At 35.3% G+C, this 23,988-nt stretch overlaps 1 protein-coding gene across 1 annotated transcript; it reads left to right on the top strand.

Moving 5' to 3' along the window:
* Positions 1–9: 9 nt before the first annotated feature.
* mat2al (methionine adenosyltransferase II, alpha-like) lies at positions 10–23,988 on the top strand. Its single transcript, XM_073829322.1, has 9 exons — positions 10–164; positions 410–487; positions 886–1,008; positions 15,568–15,680; positions 16,752–16,895; positions 17,020–17,238; positions 22,068–22,250; positions 23,107–23,240; positions 23,329–23,988. The coding sequence occupies exons 1-9, from the start codon at positions 89–91 to the stop codon at positions 23,429–23,431; spliced, it is 1,173 nt and encodes a 390-aa protein (XP_073685423.1). The 5' UTR covers positions 10–88; the 3' UTR covers positions 23,432–23,988.

The following is a 23,988-nucleotide window of genomic DNA, read 5'->3' as shown; positions in this document are numbered from 1 at the left end:
ATTAAAGTTCTTACACTTCAGAGTAACTGTAAAATTTACACTAGAGCGTTTTAGACGTAGTTGCAGTTACAAAGCTGTAGTTTTCATCATGAATCCCTCTGGTTATAACAAACCGGGAAAAACTTTCCTTTTCACATCTGAGTCTGTAGGAGAAGGACATTCTGGTAAATATCAAACATTGTTTCATATTGACATGCGCAGATTTCACTGTCAATGAACATTACTTGCTAACTTGTACTGTGCTGATAAAAATCCTCAGTATTGCTGTAGGCTACATGTCTGTACATGCCCTTGAGTCATTATAGCAATCTGTTATTGTAGTAGAAATGCTATATAATGTTTTATGAATAATCAATAAATTACACATTCAAACGAAATATGCATACTAATGTAGTTTAATTCCTGTTAGATAAAATGTGTGATCAGATCAGTGATGCTGTTCTGGATGCTTACCTGACACAGGACCCGGACTCCAAAGTGGCATGTGGTATGATGACATTCATGATTATTATTTCAAATGTTCATAAATGACTTGACTAACAAATGCATGGTTTACAAACATGAATCTAAGATTCAATAATGTTTAGCTGGGCAGTTATACAGTCAAAATTGAGAGATATAAACTTGTAATTTTGAGTTATTAGGTCAGAATTGTGTGATATAAACTTGAAATTTTGAGTTATTAGGTCAGAATTGTGTGATATAAACTTGAAATTTTGAGTTATTAGGTCAGAATTCTGAGATATAAACTCGCAATTCTGAGAAATTAAGTGGGAATTGTGTGATATAAACTTGCAATTGCGAGTTATAAAGTCAGAATTCTGAGATATAAACTTGAAATTTTGAGTTATTAATCTTAACATTATTTTCTTATTTCTGGACCAGAATGTGTGTCAAAGACTGGTATGATCCTTCTTTGTGGTGAAGTGACTTCAAAGGCTGTCATGGACCTTCAGAAAGTGGTTAGAGACACTGTTAAGAGTATTGGATATGATGACTCGTCAAAAGGTATCTATATACACAAACACACGTGTAAATAGTTAAAAATGTAATTCAAATTCATATCATGTGATTCAGTGTCACATGATTCTTCAGAAATACTTCTAATATGCTGATTTTCTGCTTCATAAATATTTCAGATTATTGTCAATGTTGAAAATTATGGAAGCCTTTTTCCACTAGTACTAAATTAAAAAATAATAATAATTAATTGTGACTTTTTACCTCACAAGACTTTTTTCTCAGAACTGTAAGATATAAACGCACAATTGCGAGTTATAAAGTCAAAATGACTAGATATAAAGTCAGAATTGCGAGATCTAAACTCTAAACAATTGTGAGAAATGAAATCAGAATTGCGAGAAATAACCTTTAAAATCAGACTTTTTTTCTCGCAATGCAGATTTTTTTCTCTCACAACTGCGACTTTGTATCTTGCAGTTCTGGCTTTTTTTCTCAGATTTGTGAGATATAAACTCGCAATTCTGAGAAATGAAGTCGGAATTCCGTGATATAAGCTTGCAATTGCGAGTTGTAAAGTCAGAATTCCGAGATATAAACATGCAATTCTGAGAAATTAAGTCAGAATTCCGAGATATAAACTCGCAATTCTGAGAAATTACATTGGAATTATGTGATATAAACTCACAATTCTGAGAATTTAAGTCGGAATTCCGAGATATAAACTCGCAATTCTGAGAAATTACATTGGAATTATGTGATATAAACTCGCAATTCTGAGAAATTAAGTCAGAATTCCGAGATATAAACTCGCAATTCTGAAAAATTACATCGGAATTACATGATATAAACTCGCAATTCTGAGAAATGAAGTCGGAATTACGTGATATAAGCTTGCAATTGCGAGTTGTAAGGTCAGAATTACGTGATATAAACTCGCAATTCTGAGAAATTAAGTCGGAATTCCAAGATACAAACTCGCAATTCTGAGAAATTAAGTTGGAATTACGTGATATAAACTCGCAATTCTGAGAAATTAAGTCGGAATTCCAAGATACAAACTCGCAATTCTGAGAAATTAAGTTGGAATTACGTGATATAAACTCGCAATTCTGAGAAATTAAGTCGGAATTCCAAGATACAAACTCGCAATTCTGAAAAATTACGTCGGAATTACGTGATATAAACTCGCAATTCTGAGAAATGAAGTCGGAATTACGTGTTATAAGCTTGCAATTGTGAGTTGTAAGGTCAGAATTCCGAGATATAAACAAGCTATTCTGAGAAATTAAGTCGGAATTCCGAGATACAAACTCACAATTCTGAGAAATTACGTTAGAATTACGTGATATAAATTCGCAATTCTGAGAAATGAAGTCAGAATTACGTGTTATAAGCTTGCAATTGTGAGTTGTAAGGTCAGAATTCCGAGATATAAACAAGCTATTCTGAGAAATTAAGTCGGAATTCCGAGATACAAACTCGCAATTCTGAGAAATTACGTTGGAATTACGTAATATAAACTCGCAATTCTGAGAAATGAAGTCGGAATTACGTGTTATAAGCTTGCAATTGTGAGTTGTAAGGTCAGAATTCCGAGATATAAACAAGCTATTCTGAGAAATTAAGTCGGAATTCCGAGATACAAACTCGCAATTCTGAGAAATTAAGTCGGAATTCCGAGATACAAACTCGCAATTCTGAGAAATGAAGTCGGAATTACGTGTTATAGGCTTGCAATTGTGAGTTGTAAGGTCAGAATTCCGAGATATAAACAAGCTATTCTGAGAAATTAAGTCGGAATTCCGAGATACAAACTCGCAATTCTGAGAAATTACGTTGGAATTACGTGATATAAACTCGCAATTCTGAGAAATTAAATTGGAATTCCGAGATACAAACTCGCAATTCTGAGAAATTACGTTGGAATTCCAAGATACAAACTCGCAATTCATCGGAATTACGTGATATAAACTCGCAATTCTGAGAAATTAAGTCGGAATTCCGAGATACAAACTCGAAATTCTGAGAAATTACGGAGGAATTACCTGATATAAACTCACAATTCTAAGAAATTAAGTCAGAATTCCGAAGTACAAACTCGCAATTCTAAGAAATAAATTCGCAATTGTGTTTTTATCTCTAATTCTGACTTAATTTCTCAGAATTGCGAGTTTATATCTCAGAATTCTGACATAATTACTCAGAATTGCAAGTTTATATCACATAATTATGACTTTATTTCTCAGAATTGTGAGTTTTGTATCTTAGAATTCTGACTTAATTTCTCAGTATTGCGAGTTTATATCTCGAAATTGTGAGTTTATATCTCGGAATTCTGACTTAATGACTCGCAATTGCAAGTTTATATCCCGCAATTGCGACTTTATTTCTCAGAATTGCGAGTTTATATCTCACAATTATTGAAAAAAAAGTTGGAATTGCGAGTTTGTATCACGCAATTCGTGATACAAACGCAATAGCAAACGAGTGTGATACAAACGAGTCGCAATAACCCTTTTTTTTTATTCAGTGGTGGAAACAGGCTTCCACAGAAAACAGTTGTGCTGCCCAATAATTTTGTATAAAGTTTAAAAGAACAGCATTTTTTGAAATAAAAACATTTTTTTAAACAATATAAATGTCTTTACGGTCACTTTTGATCAATTTAATGCATTCCTACCCTAAACTTTTGAATAGCAGTTACAATTAATATTGTCATATTTATTGAACCTTTACCAGGTTTGATTAGGTATAATAACAAAGTGCTGGTGTCATGTGATCTCTAAATTAAAAAATAATAATAATTAATTGTGACTTTTTACCTCACAAGACTTTTTTCTCAGAACTGTAAGATATAAACGCACAATTGCGAGTTATAAAGTCAAAATGACTAGATATAAAGTCAGAATTGCGAGATCTAAACTCTAAACAATTGTGAGAAATGAAATCAGAATTGCGAGAAATAACCTTTAAAATCAGACTTTTTTTCTCGCAATGCAGATTTTTTTCTCTCACAACTGCGACTTTGTATCTTGCAGTTCTGGCTTTTTTTCTCAGATTTGTGAGATATAAACTCGCAATTCTGAGAAATGAAGTCGGAATTCCGTGATATAAGCTTGCAATTGCGAGTTGTAAAGTCAGAATTCCGAGATATAAACATGCAATTCTGAGAAATTAAGTCAGAATTCCGAGATATAAACTCGCAATTCTGAGAAATTACATTGGAATTATGTGATATAAACTCACAATTCTGAGAATTTAAGTCGGAATTCCGAGATATAAACTCGCAATTCTGAGAAATTACATTGGAATTATGTGATATAAACTCGCAATTCTGAGAAATTAAGTCAGAATTCCGAGATATAAACTCGCAATTCTGAAAAATTACATCGGAATTACATGATATAAACTCGCAATTCTGAGAAATGAAGTCGGAATTACGTGATATAAGCTTGCAATTGCGAGTTGTAAGGTCAGAATTACGTGATATAAACTCGCAATTCTGAGAAATTAAGTCGGAATTCCAAGATACAAACTCGCAATTCTGAGAAATTAAGTTGGAATTACGTGATATAAACTCGCAATTCTGAGAAATTAAGTCGGAATTCCAAGATACAAACTCGCAATTCTGAGAAATTAAGTTGGAATTACGTGATATAAACTCGCAATTCTGAGAAATTAAGTCGGAATTCCAAGATACAAACTCGCAATTCTGAAAAATTACGTCGGAATTACGTGATATAAACTCGCAATTCTGAGAAATGAAGTCGGAATTACGTGTTATAAGCTTGCAATTGTGAGTTGTAAGGTCAGAATTCCGAGATATAAACAAGCTATTCTGAGAAATTAAGTCGGAATTCCGAGATACAAACTCACAATTCTGAGAAATTACGTTAGAATTACGTGATATAAATTCGCAATTCTGAGAAATGAAGTCAGAATTACGTGTTATAAGCTTGCAATTGTGAGTTGTAAGGTCAGAATTCCGAGATATAAACAAGCTATTCTGAGAAATTAAGTCGGAATTCCGAGATACAAACTCGCAATTCTGAGAAATTACGTTGGAATTACGTAATATAAACTCGCAATTCTGAGAAATGAAGTCGGAATTACGTGTTATAAGCTTGCAATTGTGAGTTGTAAGGTCAGAATTCCGAGATATAAACAAGCTATTCTGAGAAATTAAGTCGGAATTCCGAGATACAAACTCGCAATTCTGAGAAATTAAGTCGGAATTCCGAGATACAAACTCGCAATTCTGAGAAATGAAGTCGGAATTACGTGTTATAGGCTTGCAATTGTGAGTTGTAAGGTCAGAATTCCGAGATATAAACAAGCTATTCTGAGAAATTAAGTCGGAATTCCGAGATACAAACTCGCAATTCTGAGAAATTACGTTGGAATTACGTGATATAAACTCGCAATTCTGAGAAATTAAATTGGAATTCCGAGATACAAACTCGCAATTCTGAGAAATTACGTTGGAATTCCAAGATACAAACTCGCAATTCATCGGAATTACGTGATATAAACTCGCAATTCTGAGAAATTAAGTCGGAATTCCGAGATACAAACTCGAAATTCTGAGAAATTACGGAGGAATTACCTGATATAAACTCACAATTCTAAGAAATTAAGTCAGAATTCCGAAGTACAAACTCGCAATTCTAAGAAATAAATTCGCAATTGTGTTTTTATCTCTAATTCTGACTTAATTTCTCAGAATTGCGAGTTTATATCTCAGAATTCTGACATAATTACTCAGAATTGCAAGTTTATATCACATAATTATGACTTTATTTCTCAGAATTGTGAGTTTTGTATCTTAGAATTCTGACTTAATTTCTCAGTATTGCGAGTTTATATCTCGAAATTGTGAGTTTATATCTCGGAATTCTGACTTAATGACTCGCAATTGCAAGTTTATATCCCGCAATTGCGACTTTATTTCTCAGAATTGCGAGTTTATATCTCACAATTATTGAAAAAAAAGTTGGAATTGCGAGTTTGTATCACGCAATTCGTGATACAAACGCAATAGCAAACGAGTGTGATACAAACGAGTCGCAATAACCCTTTTTTTTTATTCAGTGGTGGAAACAGGCTTCCACAGAAAACAGTTGTGCTGCCCAATAATTTTGTATAAAGTTTAAAAGAACAGCATTTTTTGAAATAAAAACATTTTTTTAAACAATATAAATGTCTTTACGGTCACTTTTGATCAATTTAATGCATTCCTACCCTAAACTTTTGAATAGCAGTTACAATTAATATTGTCATATTTATTGAACCTTTACCAGGTTTGATTAGGTATAATAACAAAGTGCTGGTGTCATGTGATCTCTAAATTAAAAAATAATAATAATTAATTGTGACTTTTTACCTCACAAGACTTTTTTCTCAGAACTGTAAGATATAAACGCACAATTGCGAGTTATAAAGTCAAAATGACTAGATATAAAGTCAGAATTGCGAGATCTAAACTCTAAACAATTGTGAGAAATGAAATCAGAATTGCGAGAAATAACCTTTAAAATCAGACTTTTTTTCTCGCAATGCAGATTTTTTTCTCTCACAACTGCGACTTTGTATCTTGCAGTTCTGGCTTTTTTTCTCAGATTTGTGAGATATAAACTCGCAATTCTGAGAAATGAAGTCGGAATTCCGTGATATAAGCTTGCAATTGCGAGTTGTAAAGTCAGAATTCCGAGATATAAACATGCAATTCTGAGAAATTAAGTCAGAATTCCGAGATATAAACTCGCAATTCTGAGAAATTACATTGGAATTATGTGATATAAACTCACAATTCTGAGAATTTAAGTCGGAATTCCGAGATATAAACTCGCAATTCTGAGAAATTACATTGGAATTATGTGATATAAACTCGCAATTCTGAGAAATTAAGTCAGAATTCCGAGATATAAACTCGCAATTCTGAAAAATTACATCGGAATTACGTGATATAAACTCGCAATTCTGAGAAATGAAGTCGGAATTACGTGATATAAGCTTGCAATTGCGAGTTGTAAGGTCAGAATTACGTGATATAAACTCGCAATTCTGAGAAATTAAGTCGGAATTCCAAGATACAAACTCGCAATTCTGAGAAATTAAGTTGGAATTACGTGATATAAACTCGCAATTCTGAGAAATTAAGTCGGAATTCCAAGATACAAACTCGCAATTCTGAGAAATTAAGTTGGAATTACGTGATATAAACTCGCAATTCTGAGAAATTAAGTCGGAATTCCAAGATACAAACTCGCAATTCTGAAAAATTACGTCGGAATTACGTGATATAAACTCGCAATTCTGAGAAATGAAGTCGGAATTACGTGTTATAAGCTTGCAATTGTGAGTTGTAAGGTCAGAATTCCGAGATATAAACAAGCTATTCTGAGAAATTAAGTCGGAATTCCGAGATACAAACTCACAATTCTGAGAAATTACGTTAGAATTACGTGATATAAACTCGCAATTCTGAGAAATGAAGTCAGAATTACGTGTTATAAGCTTGCAATTGTGAGTTGTAAGGTCAGAATTCCGAGATATAAACAAGCTATTCTGAGAAATTAAGTCGGAATTCCGAGATACAAACTCGCAATTCTGAGAAATTACGTTGGAATTACGTAATATAAACTCGCAATTCTGAGAAATGAAGTCGGAATTACGTGTTATAAGCTTGCAATTGTGAGTTGTAAGGTCAGAATTCCGAGATATTCTATAAACTCGCAAATCTGAGAAATTAAGTCGGAATTCCGAGATACAAACTCGCAATTCTGAGAAATTACGTTGGAATTCCAAGATACAAACTCGCAATTCATCGGAATTACGTGATATAAACTCGCAATTCTGAGAAATTAAGTCGGAATTCCGAGATACAAACTCGAAATTCTGAGAAATTACGGAGGAATTACCTGATATAAACTCACAATTCTAAGAAATTAAGTCAGAATTCCGAAGTACAAACTCGCAATTCTAAGAAATAAATTCGCAATTGTGTTTTTATCTCTAATTCTGACTTAATTTCTCAGAATTGCGAGTTTATATCTCAGAATTCTGACATAATTACTCAGAATTGCAAGTTTATATCACATAATTATGACTTTATTTCTCAGAATTGTGAGTTTTGTATCTTAGAATTCTGACTTAATTTCTCAGTATTGCGAGTTTATATCTCGAAATTGTGAGTTTATATCTCGGAATTCTGACTTAATGACTCGCAATTGCAAGTTTATATCCCGCAATTGCGACTTTATTTCTCAGAATTGCGAGTTTATATCTCACAATTATTGAAAAAAAAGTTGGAATTGCGAGTTTGTATCACGCAATTCGTGATACAAACACAATAGCAAACGAGTGTGATACAAACGAGTCGCAATAACCCTTTTTTTTTATTCAGTGGTGGAAACAGGCTTCCACAGAAAACAGTTGTGCTGCCCAATAATTTTGTATAAAGTTTAAAAGAACAGCATTTTTTGAAATAAAAACATTTTTTTAAACAATATAAATGTCTTTACGGTCACTTTTGATCAATTTAATGCATTCCTACCCTAAACTTTTGAATAGCAGTTACAATTAATATTGTCATATTTATTGAACCTTTACCAGGTTTGATTAGGTATAATAACAAAGTGCTGGTGTCATGTGATCTCTAAATTAAAAAATAATAATAATTAATTGTGACTTTTTACCTCACAAGACTTTTTTCTCAGAACTGTAAGATATAAACGCACAATTGCGAGTTATAAAGTCAAAATGACTAGATATAAAGTCAGAATTGCGAGATCTAAACTCTAAACAATTGTGAGAAATGAAATCAGAATTGCGAGAAATAACCTTTAAAATCAGACTTTTTTTCTCGCAATGCAGATTTTTTTCTCTCACAACTGCGACTTTGTATCTTGCAGTTCTGGCTTTTTTTCTCAGATTTGTGAGATATAAACTCGCAATTCTGAGAAATGAAGTCGGAATTCCGTGATATAAGCTTGCAATTGCGAGTTGTAAAGTCAGAATTCCGAGATATAAACATGCAATTCTGAGAAATTAAGTCAGAATTCCGAGATATAAACTCGCAATTCTGAGAAATTACATTGGAATTATGTGATATAAACTCACAATTCTGAGAATTTAAGTCGGAATTCCGAGATATAAACTCGCAATTCTGAGAAATTACATTGGAATTATGTGATATAAACTCGCAATTCTGAGAAATTAAGTCAGAATTCCGAGATATAAACTCGCAATTCTGAAAAATTACATCGGAATTACGTGATATAAACTCGCAATTCTGAGAAATGAAGTCGGAATTACGTGATATAAGCTTGCAATTGCGAGTTGTAAGGTCAGAATTACGTGATATAAACTCGCAATTCTGAGAAATTAAGTCGGAATTCCAAGATACAAACTCGCAATTCTGAGAAATTAAGTTGGAATTACGTGATATAAACTCGCAATTCTGAGAAATTAAGTCGGAATTCCAAGATACAAACTCGCAATTCTGAGAAATTAAGTTGGAATTACGTGATATAAACTCGCAATTCTGAGAAATTAAGTCGGAATTCCAAGATACAAACTCGCAATTCTGAAAAATTACGTCGGAATTACGTGATATAAACTCGCAATTCTGAGAAATGAAGTCGGAATTACGTGTTATAAGCTTGCAATTGTGAGTTGTAAGGTCAGAATTCCGAGATATAAACAAGCTATTCTGAGAAATTAAGTCGGAATTCCGAGATACAAACTCACAATTCTGAGAAATTACGTTAGAATTACGTGATATAAACTCGCAATTCTGAGAAATGAAGTCAGAATTACGTGTTATAAGCTTGCAATTGTGAGTTGTAAGGTCAGAATTCCGAGATATAAACAAGCTATTCTGAGAAATTAAGTCGGAATTCCGAGATACAAACTCGCAATTGTGAGAAATTACGTTGGAATTACGTAATATAAACTCGCAATTCTGAGAAATGAAGTCGGAATTACGTGTTATAAGCTTGCAATTGTGAGTTGTAAGGTCAGAATTCCGAGATATTCTATAAACTCGCAAATCTGAGAAATTAAGTCGGAATTCCGAGATACAAACTCGCAATTCTGAGAAATTACGTTGGAATTCCAAGATACAAACTCGCAATTCATCGGAATTACGTGATATAAACTCGCAATTCTGAGAAATTAAGTCGGAATTCCGAGATACAAACTCGAAATTCTGAGAAATTACGGAGGAATTACCTGATATAAACTCACAATTCTAAGAAATTAAGTCAGAATTCCGAAGTACAAACTCGCAATTCTAAGAAATAAATTCGCAATTGTGTTTTTATCTCTAATTCTGACTTAATTTCTCAGAATTGCGAGTTTATATCTCAGAATTCTGACATAATTACTCAGAATTGCAAGTTTATATCACATAATTATGACTTTATTTCTCAGAATTGTGAGTTTTGTATCTTAGAATTCTGACTTAATTTCTCAGTATTGCGAGTTTATATCTCGAAATTGTGAGTTTATATCTCGGAATTCTGACTTAATGACTCGCAATTGCAAGTTTATATCCCGCAATTGCGACTTTATTTCTCAGAATTGCGAGTTTATATCTCACAATTATTGAAAAAAAAGTTGGAATTGCGAGTTTGTATCACGCAATTCGTGATACAAACACAATAGCAAACGAGTGTGATACAAACGAGTCGCAATAACCCTTTTTTTTTATTCAGTGGTGGAAACAGGCTTCCACAGAAAACAGTTGTGCTGCCCAATAATTTTGTATAAAGTTTAAAAGAACAGCATTTTTTGAAATAAAAACATTTTTTTAAACAATATAAATGTCTTTACGGTCACTTTTGATCAATTTAATGCATTCCTACCCTAAACTTTTGAATAGCAGTTACAATTAATATTGTCATATTTATTGAACCTTTACCAGGTTTGATTAGGTATAATAACAAAGTGCTGGTGTCATGTGATCTCTAAATTAAAAAATAATAATAATTAATTGTGACTTTTTACCTCACAAGACTTTTTTCTCAGAACTGTAAGATATAAACGCACAATTGCGAGTTATAAAGTCAAAATGACTAGATATAAAGTCAGAATTGCGAGATCTAAACTCTAAACAATTGTGAGAAATGAAATCAGAATTGCGAGAAATAACCTTTAAAATCAGACTTTTTTTCTCGCAATGCAGATTTTTTTCTCTCACAACTGCGACTTTGTATCTTGCAGTTCTGGCTTTTTTTCTCAGATTTGTGAGATATAAACTCGCAATTCTGAGAAATGAAGTCGTAATTCCGTGATATAAGCTTGCAATTGCGAGTTGTAAAGTCAGAATTCCGAGATATAAACATGCAATTCTGAGAAATTAAGTCAGAATTCCGAGATATAAACTCGCAATTCTGAGAAATTACATTGGAATTATGTGATATAAACTCACAATTCTGAGAATTTAAGTCGGAATTCCGAGATATAAACTCGCAATTCTGAGAAATTACATTGGAATTATGTGATATAAACTCGCAATTCTGAGAAATTAAGTCAGAATTCCGAGATATAAACTCGCAATTCTGAAAAATTACATCGGAATTACGTGATATAAACTCGCAATTCTGAGAAATGAAGTCGGAATTACGTGATATAAGCTTGCAATTGCGAGTTGTAAGGTCAGAATTACGTGATATAAACTCGCAATTCTGAGAAATTAAGTCGGAATTCCAAGATACAAACTCGCAATTCTGAGAAATTAAGTTGGAATTACGTGATATAAACTCGCAATTCTGAGAAATTAAGTCGGAATTCCAAGATACAAACTCGCAATTCTGAGAAATTAAGTTGGAATTACGTGATATAAACTCGCAATTCTGAGAAATTAAGTCGGAATTCCAAGATACAAACTCGCAATTCTGAAAAATTACGTCGGAATTACGTGATATAAACTCGCAATTCTGAGAAATGAAGTCGGAATTACGTGTTATAAGCTTGCAATTGTGAGTTGTAAGGTCAGAATTCCGAGATATAAACAAGCTATTCTGAGAAATTAAGTCGGAATTCCGAGATACAAACTCACAATTCTGAGAAATTACGTTAGAATTACGTGATATAAACTCGCAATTCTGAGAAATGAAGTCAGAATTACGTGTTATAAGCTTGCAATTGTGAGTTGTAAGGTCAGAATTCCGAGATATAAACAAGCTATTCTGAGAAATTAAGTCGGAATTCCGAGATACAAACTCGCAATTCTGAGAAATTACGTTGGAATTACGTAATATAAACTCGCAATTCTGAGAAATGAAGTCGGAATTACGTGTTATAAGCTTGCAATTGTGAGTTGTAAGGTCAGAATTCCGAGATATTCTATAAACTCGCAAATCTGAGAAATTAAGTCGGAATTCCGAGATACAAACTCGCAATTCTGAGAAATTACGTTGGAATTCCAAGATACAAACTCGCAATTCATCGGAATTACGTGATATAAACTCGCAATTCTGAGAAATTAAGTCGGAATTCCGAGATACAAACTCGAAATTCTGAGAAATTACGGAGGAATTACCTGATATAAACTCACAATTCTAAGAAATTAAGTCAGAATTCCGAAGTACAAACTCGCAATTCTAAGAAATAAATTCGCAATTGTGTTTTTATCTCTAATTCTGACTTAATTTCTCAGAATTGCGAGTTTATATCTCAGAATTCTGACATAATTACTCAGAATTGCAAGTTTATATCACATAATTATGACTTTATTTCTCAGAATTGTGAGTTTTGTATCTTAGAATTCTGACTTAATTTCTCAGTATTGCGAGTTTATATCTCGAAATTGTGAGTTTATATCTCGGAATTCTGACTTAATGACTCGCAATTGCAAGTTTATATCCCGCAATTGCGACTTTATTTCTCAGAATTGCGAGTTTATATCTCACAATTATTGAAAAAAAAGTTGGAATTGCGAGTTTGTATCACGCAATTCGTGATACAAACACAATAGCAAACGAGTGTGATACAAACGAGTCGCAATAACCCTTTTTTTTTATTCAGTGGTGGAAACAGGCTTCCACAGAAAACAGTTGTGCTGCCCAATAATTTTGTATAAAGTTTAAAAGAACAGCATTTTTTGAAATAAAAACATTTTTTTAAACAATATAAATGTCTTTACGGTCACTTTTGATCAATTTAATGCATTCCTACCCTAAACTTTTGAATAGCAGTTACAATTAATATTGTCATATTTATTGAACCTTTACCAGGTTTGATTAGGTATAATAACAAAGTGCTGGTGTCATGTGATCTCTAAATTAAAAAATAATAATAATTAATTGTGACTTTTTACCTCACAAGACTTTTTTCTAAGAACTGTAAGATATAAACGCACAATTGCGAGTTATAAAGTCAAAATGACTAGATATAAAGTCAGAATTGCGAGATCTAAACTCTAAACAATTGTGAGAAATGAAATCAGAATTGCGAGAAATAACCTTTAAAATCAGACTTTTTTTCTCGCAATGCAGATTTTTTTCTCTCACAACTGCGACTTTGTATCTTGCAGTTCTGGCTTTTTTTCTCAGATTTGTGAGATATAAACTCGCAATTCTGAGAAATGAAGTCGGAATTCCGTGATATAAGCTTGCAATTGCGAGTTGTAAAGTCAGAATTCCGAGATATAAACATGCAATTCTGAGAAATTAAGTCAGAATTCCGAGATATAAACTCGCAATTCTGAGAAATTACATTGGAATTATGTGATATAAACTCACAATTCTGAGAATTTAAGTCGGAATTCCGAGATATAAACTCGCAATTCTGAGAAATTACATTGGAATTATGTGATATAAACTCGCAATTCTGAGAAATTAAGTCAGAATTCCGAGATATAAACTCGCAATTCTGAAAAATTACATCGGAATTACGTGATATAAACTCGCAATTCTGAGAAATGAAGTCGGAATTACGTGATATAAGCTTGCAATTGCGAGTTGTAAGGTCAGAATTACGTGATATAAACTCGCAATTCTGAGAAATTAAGTCGGAATTCCAAGATACAAACTCGCAATTCTGAGAAATTAAGTTGGAATTACGTGATATAAACTCGCAATTCTGAGAAATTAAGTCGGAATTCCAAGATACAAACTCGCAATTCTGAGAAATTAAGTTGGAATTACGTGATATAAACTCGCAATTCTGAGAAATTAAGTCGGAATTCCAAGATACAAACTCGCAATTCTGAAAAATTACGTCGGAATTACGTGATATAAACTCGCAATTCTGAGAAATGAAGTCGGAATTACGTGTTATAAGCTTGCAATTGTGAGTTGTAAGGTCAGAATTCCGAGATATAAACAAGCTATTCTGAGAAATTAAGTCGGAATTCCGAGATACAAACTCACAATTCTGAGAAATTACGTTAGAATTACGTGATATAAATTCGCAATTCTGAGAAATGAAGTCAGAATTACGTGTTATAAGCTTGCAATTGTGAGTTGTAAGGTCAGAATTCCGAGATATAAACAAGCTATTCTGAGAAATTAAGTCGGAATTCCGAGATACAAACTCGCAATTCTGAGAAATTACGTTGGAATTACGTAATATAAACTCGCAATTCTGAGAAATGAAGTCGGAATTACGTGTTATAAGCTTGCAATTGTGAGTTGTAAGGTCAGAATTCCGAGATATTCTATAAACTCGCAAATCTGAGAAATTAAGTCGGAATTCCGAGATACAAACTCGCAATTCTGAGAAATTACGTTGGAATTCCAAGATACAAACTCGCAATTCATCGGAATTACGTGATATAAACTCGCAATTCTGAGAAATTAAGTCGGAATTCCGAGATACAAACTCGAAATTCTGAGAAATTACGGAGGAATTACCTGATATAAACTCACAATTCTAAGAAATTAAGTCAGAATTCCGAAGTACAAACTCGCAATTCTAAGAAATAAATTCGCAATTGTGTTTTTATCTCTAATTCTGACTTAATTTCTCAGAATTGCGAGTTTATATCTCAGAATTCTGACATAATTACTCAGAATTGCAAGTTTATATCACATAATTATGACTTTATTTCTCAGAATTGTGAGTTTTGTATCTTAGAATTCTGACTTAATTTCTCAGTATTGCGAGTTTATATCTCGAAATTGTGAGTTTATATCTCGGAATTCTGACTTAATGACTCGCAATTGCAAGTTTATATCCCGCAATTGCGACTTTATTTCTCAGAATTGCGAGTTTATATCTCACAATTATTGAAAAAAAAGTTGGAATTGCGAGTTTGTATAACGCAATTCGTGATACAAACGCAATAGCAAACGAGTGTGATACAAACGAGTCGCAATAACCCCTTTTTTTATTCAGTGGTGGAAACAGGCTTCCACAGAAAACAGTTGTGCTGCCCAATAATTTTGTATAAAGTTTAAAAGAACAGCATTTTTTGAAATAAAAACATTTTTTTAAACAATATAAATGTCTTTACGGTCACTTTTGATCAATTTAATGCATTCCTACCCTAAACTTTTGAATAGCAGTTACAATTAATATTGTCATATTTATTGAACCTTTACCAGGTTTGATTAGGTATAATAACAAAGTGCTGGTGTCATGTGATCTCTCCAGGTTTTGACTATAAGACGTGTAATGTGCTGGTGTCTCTGCAGCCGCAGTGCTCTGAGATCAGCGACTGCGTGTTTGAAGGCCGAGATATGGAGGACATCGGTGCTGGAGATCAGGTCAAGATATTCTGCTGAAAAATATGTTGCTTTCATGTTAAGAATATGTTTTGTGAACTTATAAACATGATAAAAGTGTTGAATTTTGAAACAGTCAACAACAAATAAAGGGACCCTAATAATGAATATTTATACACACACCTTTGATGCTTGTTAAAGAAGTCTCTTCTGCTCACCAAGCCTGCATTTATTTGATCCAAAGTACAGCAAAAACAGTAACATTTAGAAATATTTTTACTTTTTAAAATACTGCTTTCTATTTGAATATATTGTAAAATGTAATTTATTCCTGTGATTTCAAAGCTGAATTTTCAGCATCATTGCTTCCTTACTTTCCTTCAGAAATCATTCTAATGTGATGATTTGCTGCTTAAGAAACATTTCTGATTATTATTATTATTATTAGCAATATTTAAAACAGTTGAATACATTTTGTCAGGATTCTTCAATGAATAGAAAGATCAAAAGATCAGCATTTATCTAAAATAAAACGCCTTTGTAACATTACTATTATTAATACTTTTATTTAGCAAGGATGCTTTAAATTGATCAAAAGTGATGATACAGACATTTATAATGTTACAAAAGATTTCTATTTTAGGAAAATGCTGTTCTTTTGAACTTTCTATTCATCAAAGAAACCTGAAAAGATTCTACTCAGCTGTTTTCAAAATAATAATAAAAATAAATGTTTTTGAGCAGCAAATCAGAATATTAGACTGATTTCTGAAGGATAAAGTGACTGGAGTAATGATGCTTAAAATTCAGCTTTGAAATCACAGAAATAAATTACATTTTAAAATAAATTCAAATAGAACACAGTTACTTTAAATAGTAAAAATATTTCAAAACTACTGTTTTTGCTGTACTTTGGATCAAATAAATGCAGGCTTGGTGAGCAGAAGAGACTTCTTTAACATATAAAAAATCTTACTGTTCAAAAAGTTTTGACTGGTAGTATACATATTTATTTAATAATTTGATTGATAAAGCACTTTTGAATATATCCTGCATAATGGTGCCAAACTGAAATAATTTATGTTAAATAATTGCTGTCATATTTCTCAACAGGGTCTGATGTTTGGCTACGCCACTGATGAGACAGAAGAGTGTATGCCGCTAACCATCCTACTAGCTCACAAACTCAATGCCAAAATGAAGGAACTCTCCAAGACTGGAGTTTGTCCTTGGATTCTTCCAGATTCAAAAACACAGGTGAAAGGTTTCTTTGAAACAATAGCTATTTAAGGAAGTGAACAGCCACTTGTAGTTATCTCTGTAAACTAATAGGGCAAACACCGCAGATAATATTGATGTTTTCAATTATTAACAAGTGCAGGTGACTGTGGAGTATCGTGATAACAAGGGCGCCATGGAGCCTCTGCGCATTCATACTTTGGTCATCTCAGTTCAGCACAGTCCTGACATCACGCTGGCCGATATACGTCACAATCTGATGGAGAAAGTCGTAAAGGCCGTCATTCCTGCCAAATACCTGGATGACAAGACTATTTATCACCTGCTGCCCAGTGGGAAGTTCCTTGCAGGTGGTCCACAAGTGAGTAAGCACAAAAACTGGCTTGCTATGGCAAGTGATAGTTCACCCAGAAATGAAAAATCAGCCATCATTTAGTCAGGTTATTCCAAACCTGTATGAGATTCTTTCTTCTGTTGAGCGCAAAAGAAGATATTTTGAAGAATGTTGGTAACAGTTGACGGTAGCCATTGACTTCTATAGTATTTTTTTCCATACTATAGCTACAGTCAACTTTGGTTACCAAACGTTGTTTTGTAGTGAGTTCACTGCTAAACCAATCAGCCAATCAAAATCCATTTGACTTTAAAGAGACTTTACTTTTTTTTCTTAAAGGAGAAGTGTTTGTTGGTAGTAGACTTTTAAAAATATTTACATTTTATTTACATTCAACAAACTGTATTTGCAGATCAATGTTATTTTAGTACTATTTATGTACTATTTTTATTAATATTTGGAATTACACTTTTTTATTTTTATATTTTCTGCTTTTCCTTTAATTGTAGTTTTAAAGTTTTGATGATTTAGTTGTGTTTTTGTCAGTTGTATGTTTTTTTTATATGTCTATATTTTATTTATTAATTTTTATTAGTTAATTTTAGTTTATTTAGTTTCATTTAATTTATAGTTTGAACTACATGCAATGGCAAGTAGCTGAAATAAATTAAGTGCAAGTCTTTATATTTTTTTTTTATTTCAGTTTACATTTATTTTATTTCAAGTATACTCCCAGTCAAAAGTTTTGAACAGTAAGATTCTTAATGTTTTTTAAAGAAGTCTTTACTGCTCACTAAGCCTGCATTTATTTGATCTGAAGTACAGGAAAAAGTAAAATTCTGAAATATTTTTACTATTTAAAATAACTGTTTTTAATTTGAATATATTTTAAAATGTAATTTATTCCTGTGATTTTAAAGCTGAATTTTTAGCATCATTACTCCAGTCTTCAGTGTCACATGATCCTTCAGAAATCATTCTAATATTTTGATTTGCTGCTCAAAAAAACGTTTATTATTATTATTATGAAAACAGCTTTTAAGTGGTATAGTGTATAATGTTACAAAAGCTTTTTATTTCAGATAAATGTTGATCTTTGGATCTTTCTATTCATCACAGAATCCTGGAAAAATTTACTCAACTTTTTTAAATATAATAATAATAATAAAATGTTTGTTGAGCAGCAAATCAGTATATTAGAATGATTTCTGAAGGATCACGTGACACTGAAGACTGGAGTAATGATGCTGAAAATTCAGCTTTGAAATCACAGGAGTAAATTACATTTTAAAATATATTCAAATAGAAAATGTCTCAGTTATGAAGGTAACCCTCGTTCCCTGAAGGACGGAATGGAAACGTTACGTTGAGTGATGTACTTTTGGGGATCGTACTTGAGACCCAGTCACCTCTGAGCTTAAGAGAAAGTGCCAATGAACATTGCTGAGTGGAATTTGCATGCCGCACCACTCCCCCGTACATATGGGTATATAAGGAGGTGGCGTGCAACCACTCACATTTTTGTTGAAGAGCTGAGCTGCAACCCGGATTCAGCGCAGTCCAGGATTGTGGCAAGAGGACGTAACGTCTCCGTTCCCTCCTTCCCTCCGTTCCCTCCACAGGAACTGCTGAAACAGTTTTACTCTGCCATCATTGCATCCGTCCTCTGCACTTCAATTACTGTCTGGTTCAGCTCAGCTACCAATTCTGATCTCAGAAGACTACGTCGCATAGTCCGGACTGCTGAGCGAATCATTGGTACAACCCTTCCTACCCTTCAAGATCTCTACTTATCCAGAGTGCGCAAAAGGGCTGGCAAATTCACTCTGGACCCCTCACATCCAGCACACTCACTTTTTGAACTGTTACCATCTGGTCGGCGCTACAGAGCACTGAGCACCAAGACGACCAGACACCGGAACAGTTTTTTTCCCCAGGCAATCCATCTCATGAACACTTGTCAGTAAACGTGGAACATGCAGCACTACTATACTTTATTAATCTATTCAGTATTTATTAATACCTACTTACATCCAAATTTGCACCTAATATACCTGTACCTAGTAATGGCATACTCTGTATATTGTGTTTTTGCTATTTTGCACTTTGCACTTTGTCTTGTGTACTTGTATATTGTTCTTTTTTATAATCTATGTCTTGTCTTGTCACTGTCACTCTGTTGCACTGTGGAGCTGCTGTCACTAAAACAAATTCCTAGTATGTGTAAACATACCTGGCGATAAAGCTCATTCTGATTCTGATTGTGATTCAGGGAACGAGGGTTACCTTCGTAACCGTGACGTTCCCTCTCAGTCGTTCACTCTGACGTTACATCGAATTACGTACTTTTGGGGACCTCTGAAGAAACGCCACAATCCCGGGCTGCATTGCGGCACTGAGACCCAATGCTGACAGGCTAGCATTTCAAGACAAGGGGCTCGTTTGCGTAACCTTCCCAATGCCCTGAAGACCATGGAGGCCACCAGGGGTGCCAGAATTCTAAAGCAACTGTTGGGGGGCATGGTGGGAACCTTGGGCACGTAACCGGGCCAGGGTCTCAAGGTCACGTGAGGGTTGGCTGGCCCAAATTCCAGGCACGTCTCGTTGACCGAGAATGCGTGCAGGTCTCCCATCCTGTTAATACAGGCCAGCGCAGTCAGGAGCGAGGTCTTGAGTGACAGATATTTAAGCTCGACTGAACTGAGCGGTTCAAACAGAGCTCTCCGAAGGCCCTATAGGACCATGGAAAGATCCCAAGATGGAAAGAGGTTGGTTGTAAGGGCTGTAGAAGCCTGACTTCATCTCGGCTGGACGGACCGGCTCGATTGCGTCCTTCACCAGGAGGACTGGAATCTCCGCACCCAAGACAGAGGCATCGGTTTCCGAATGGACAGAGGTGAACAGGACGCCTCTGAACTTGGGCGGGTGCTGCGTGAACTGAATCGCGTAGCCGAGTCGTACTGTCCGGATCAACCAGTGAGACGGACTGAGAAGCGCTAGCCAGGCTCCCGACCTGGGAGATGGGGGCGTCAAAAAAAGCGCACAGATGACGTCAGCCATCTGCGCCAGTTTCAGCCAGAGATGGCGCTCCTGGACTACCATGGTGGACATCACCTGACCGAGGGACCACGCCGTGACTTTCTCCGCCCGGAGGACAATGTTAGTCGCCGTGCGCAGTTCCTGCATCAACCTGCAGTCAGAACTACCTTTGTGCTTTGACCTGGTGTACTTGCAGGATGGCCATCACATGCAAGGCGGAGGCAGCCTGGCCCGTAGCATTATAAGCCTTCGCAGCCGGAGCTGATGAAAGCCTACATGCTTTGGACAGGCGGCACGGATGGTCCCGCCAGGTGGCAACGTATTGCAGAAATAAGTGCACCACAACCGCACGCTCCACCTGGGGGACGTCAACGTACCCCCTGGCTTCCCCACCATTGAGGGTAGTGAGGAGTGAGGAACTCAGACGCGAACAAGCCATATAAGGGGCTCGCCACGTCTTGGTGAGCTCCTCATGCACCTCCGGAAAGAAAGGAACTGGAGCGAGGCGAACCTTAAGGTCACCACTCGCACCCAGAAACCAATCATTGAGTGAAAGTTGTGAAAATTGTGACGTATTGTCAAGTATGGTGACCCATACTCAAAATTGGCCCTCTGCATTTAACCCATCCAAGTGCACACACACAGCAGTGAGAAGTGAACAAACACACACACACTGTGAACACACACCGGAGCAGTGGGCAGCCATTGCTCTAGCGCCCGGGGTTCAGTGCCTTGCTCAAGGGCACTTCAGTCATGGTATTGAAGGTGGAAAGAGCGCTGTTCATACACAATCCCCACCTTCAATTCCTGCCGGTGCGGGAATCGGACCGGCAACCTTTGAGCTGCGAACGCTTGGGCGGAGGTGGTTTTGACACCTCCAACACGATGTTCACGGCCGCCCGGCGGGCCATGGGCACCAGTTCAGCGTCCAACTCAGACTGAGCAGCCGCTGCAGTGGAGGGCTGCCCAGAAGAGTCTTCAGCAACAGCAGGCGTAAACCCTTCCTCTGATGCAGCGATCAACATTCTATTCTCCTCCGGAGCGCCAAAGGAGATGCTATGCTTGCAGTGTAAGCTGGCATCCTCAGATCACCCTGGCCTCTAACCGATGCAGCCAAGAAACCTTTATGGCCCAACGAACTGGAAAGGTAGAGAATGAGGGCTGCCGTCTCACGAATGAGAGGTGGGATCTAAGCGCGGCCATGGTTGTGCTCTCGCAGTGAGGGCATGAACCATCCACAAACACCGGCCCAGCATGCTCTCAGCCCAGACATGAGATGCAGCGATCGTGACCGTCAGAGGCGGATAAAAAGCCACCGCATCCAGAAGTACACAGTACTGCAGAAGACGACCATGTAAGAAATTTGCTCTTTTAGATCGGTGTGCCCAGGGAAGGATGTGCCACAACGGTGCACTCACAAAGGGGGCCGCGCTTCACTGAAATAAGGCGGGTTAGGCCTTGCATGATGCCGGTATAGACCGGTTACGCGATTGAGCAGTCTTCTTTCTTCTTTTTCTCTCTCGCAGAGTGGCTCGCAGAGTAACGTGGGAGTGAACGGTTACCACAAATGCTTAATACCTTCGGCAGTACACTTAAACCATATTTAAAAGGCAATAGAAGTAATTATGAAATTACAAATATAGATGCACTTTAATTAACTAGAATACATTTTCGTTTCATTGCAAGTGTTCAAAAACATTACATTGGGTTCACACTAAAGTATTCTTTTAAACTATTTTTTTTTTCATAATAAGTACTCTTTTTAAAAGTATGCTGAAATCTACTTTGTTTTCAAGTGAATGCTGCTGTTGTTGTAGGCAGATGCTGGTCTGACGGGCAGGAAGATCATTGTAGACACCTATGGCGGATGGGGTGGACACGGCGGCGGGGCGTTCTCAGGGAAAGATTACTCTAAAGTGGATCGCTCTGGTGCTTACGCCGCCCGCTGGGTGGCTAAGTCTCTTGTCAAAGCCAAACTGTGTCGCAGAGTTCTGGTTCAGGTAAGACTTCTGCTGTCAGATGACAGTTTGGTGGAACAAAAATCAGTAAAATATGTGACCCTAGACCACAAAACCAGTCATAAGTCTCAATTTTTACTTTTACAATTCAACTTTTACATTGCAAAAAACGTTTTTCTTACTTTGACTTATTGCCTTGTTTCCAGTCAAAATATCTAAAAATTCTTAAATCAAGAAGGATTTTCTAGACAAGTAAAAATTCTTGGGGGTAAAAATGGGGTAAACAAAATAATCTTGTTTTCTGTTTGATATAGGATTACTTTGCTTACCCTATTGGCAGATTATTTTGCTTGCTCTAAGCAAAAACCTACTTAATTGTTTTTTTTTTTAAACAAGACAATTTTTACTTGACTAGAAAATCCTTCTTGAGTTAAGACTTTTTAGATATTTTGCCTGGAAACAAGACAAATTGATGTATGGTTTGTTAGGATATGACAATATTTGTCTGAGATACAACTAGAAAAATGTGAAAATCTGGAATCTGAGGGTGCAAAAAAATCTAAATATTGAGAAAATCACCTTTAAAGTTGTCCAAAGTTCTTAGCAATGTGTATTACTAATCAAAAATTACATTTTGATATATTTACTGTAGGAAGTTTACAAAATATCTTCATGGAACATGATCTTTAATTAATATTTTCTAATGATTTTTGTCATAAAATAAAAATGGATCATTTTGACCCATGTATTTTTGCCTATTGCTACAAACATACCTGTGCTACTTAAGACTGGTTTCACATATTAAAAATAAATAAATTGTGCCATTATGTGCAATTCTGGATTTGTTTGACTGATTATATTTCAAGCGTGTATTGCTAATATTGTATTTTTGTTCCAGATCTCATATGCCATTGGTATTAGTCACCCTTTGTCAGTGTCTGTTTTCCATTACGGCACATCGACGAGAGACGAAGACGAGCTTCTAGAGATTGTTAAGAAGAATTTTGACCTGAGGCCAGGAGTCATTGTCAAGTAAGTAGTACAGGAGAAACTCAGTATACAGGAAAAGGAAAACTGACACTTATTGTTATTATAACAGCATAATGATTTCATCTTACAGGGAGCTTGATCTAAAGAAACCAATCTACCAGAAAACAGCCTGCTATGGACACTTCGGACGAGAGGAATTTCCTTGGGAAAAGCCAAAGAAGCTCATCTTCTGATAGAAACAAATCAATACAGTTTACATTCCTTCTGATTTTTAATGATTATGACTGTGATCAAAAATGTATGACTACAATGATTTAACCCACACTATATTGCCAAAAGTATTGGGACACCTCCTTCTACTGAACAGGTTTGACTACTTTAGTCATTTCTATGAGTACAAATCATAATGTTTAACCATATAATGATATTCTAGGTGATTGTGTGCTTCTAATTTTATAGCAACAGTTTGGACTGGACCCTTTTCTATTCTAACATAACAATACATCTGTGTATAAGGTCCAAAAAAGAAACTATTAATTCAGTCAGTGTGGAAGAACTTGACTGATCTGGTAAAACCAAGTCCTTATCTCAGCTGAACACCTTTGGAGTGACTTTAAATGCAGACCTTGAGCCAAAAACTCATCACCAAACACCAATGACTTGTACATACTCTATATGGACAAAAGTATTGGGAACTTTCCAAAACTTCCAAAACTGTGGCAACAAAGATGGAAACATAATTCATGTATTTATAAATTGTATTTCCATCTCTGTTGCTACAGTTTTGGAA

This window comes from Garra rufa, chromosome 23, assembly GCF_049309525.1.
Source record: "Garra rufa chromosome 23, GarRuf1.0, whole genome shotgun sequence".
In the NCBI taxonomy this organism is placed as follows: Eukaryota; Metazoa; Chordata; class Actinopteri; order Cypriniformes; family Cyprinidae; genus Garra; species Garra rufa.
This window is presented reverse-complemented; position numbering and strand designations above follow the sequence as displayed.

Excerpts from the sequence above, each read along its gene's own strand:
- mat2al (XM_073829322.1), top strand. The coding sequence starts at position 89 with ATGAATCCCTCTGGTTATAACAAACCGGGAAAAACTTTCCTTTTCACA. Across the intron at positions 488-885 it reads GGACTCCAAAGTGGCATGTG|AATGTGTGTCAAAGACTGGT; the intron begins GTATGATGACAT and ends TTTCTGGACCAG. Across the intron at positions 22,251-23,106 it reads GTCGCAGAGTTCTGGTTCAG|ATCTCATATGCCATTGGTAT; the intron begins GTAAGACTTCTG and ends TTTTTGTTCCAG.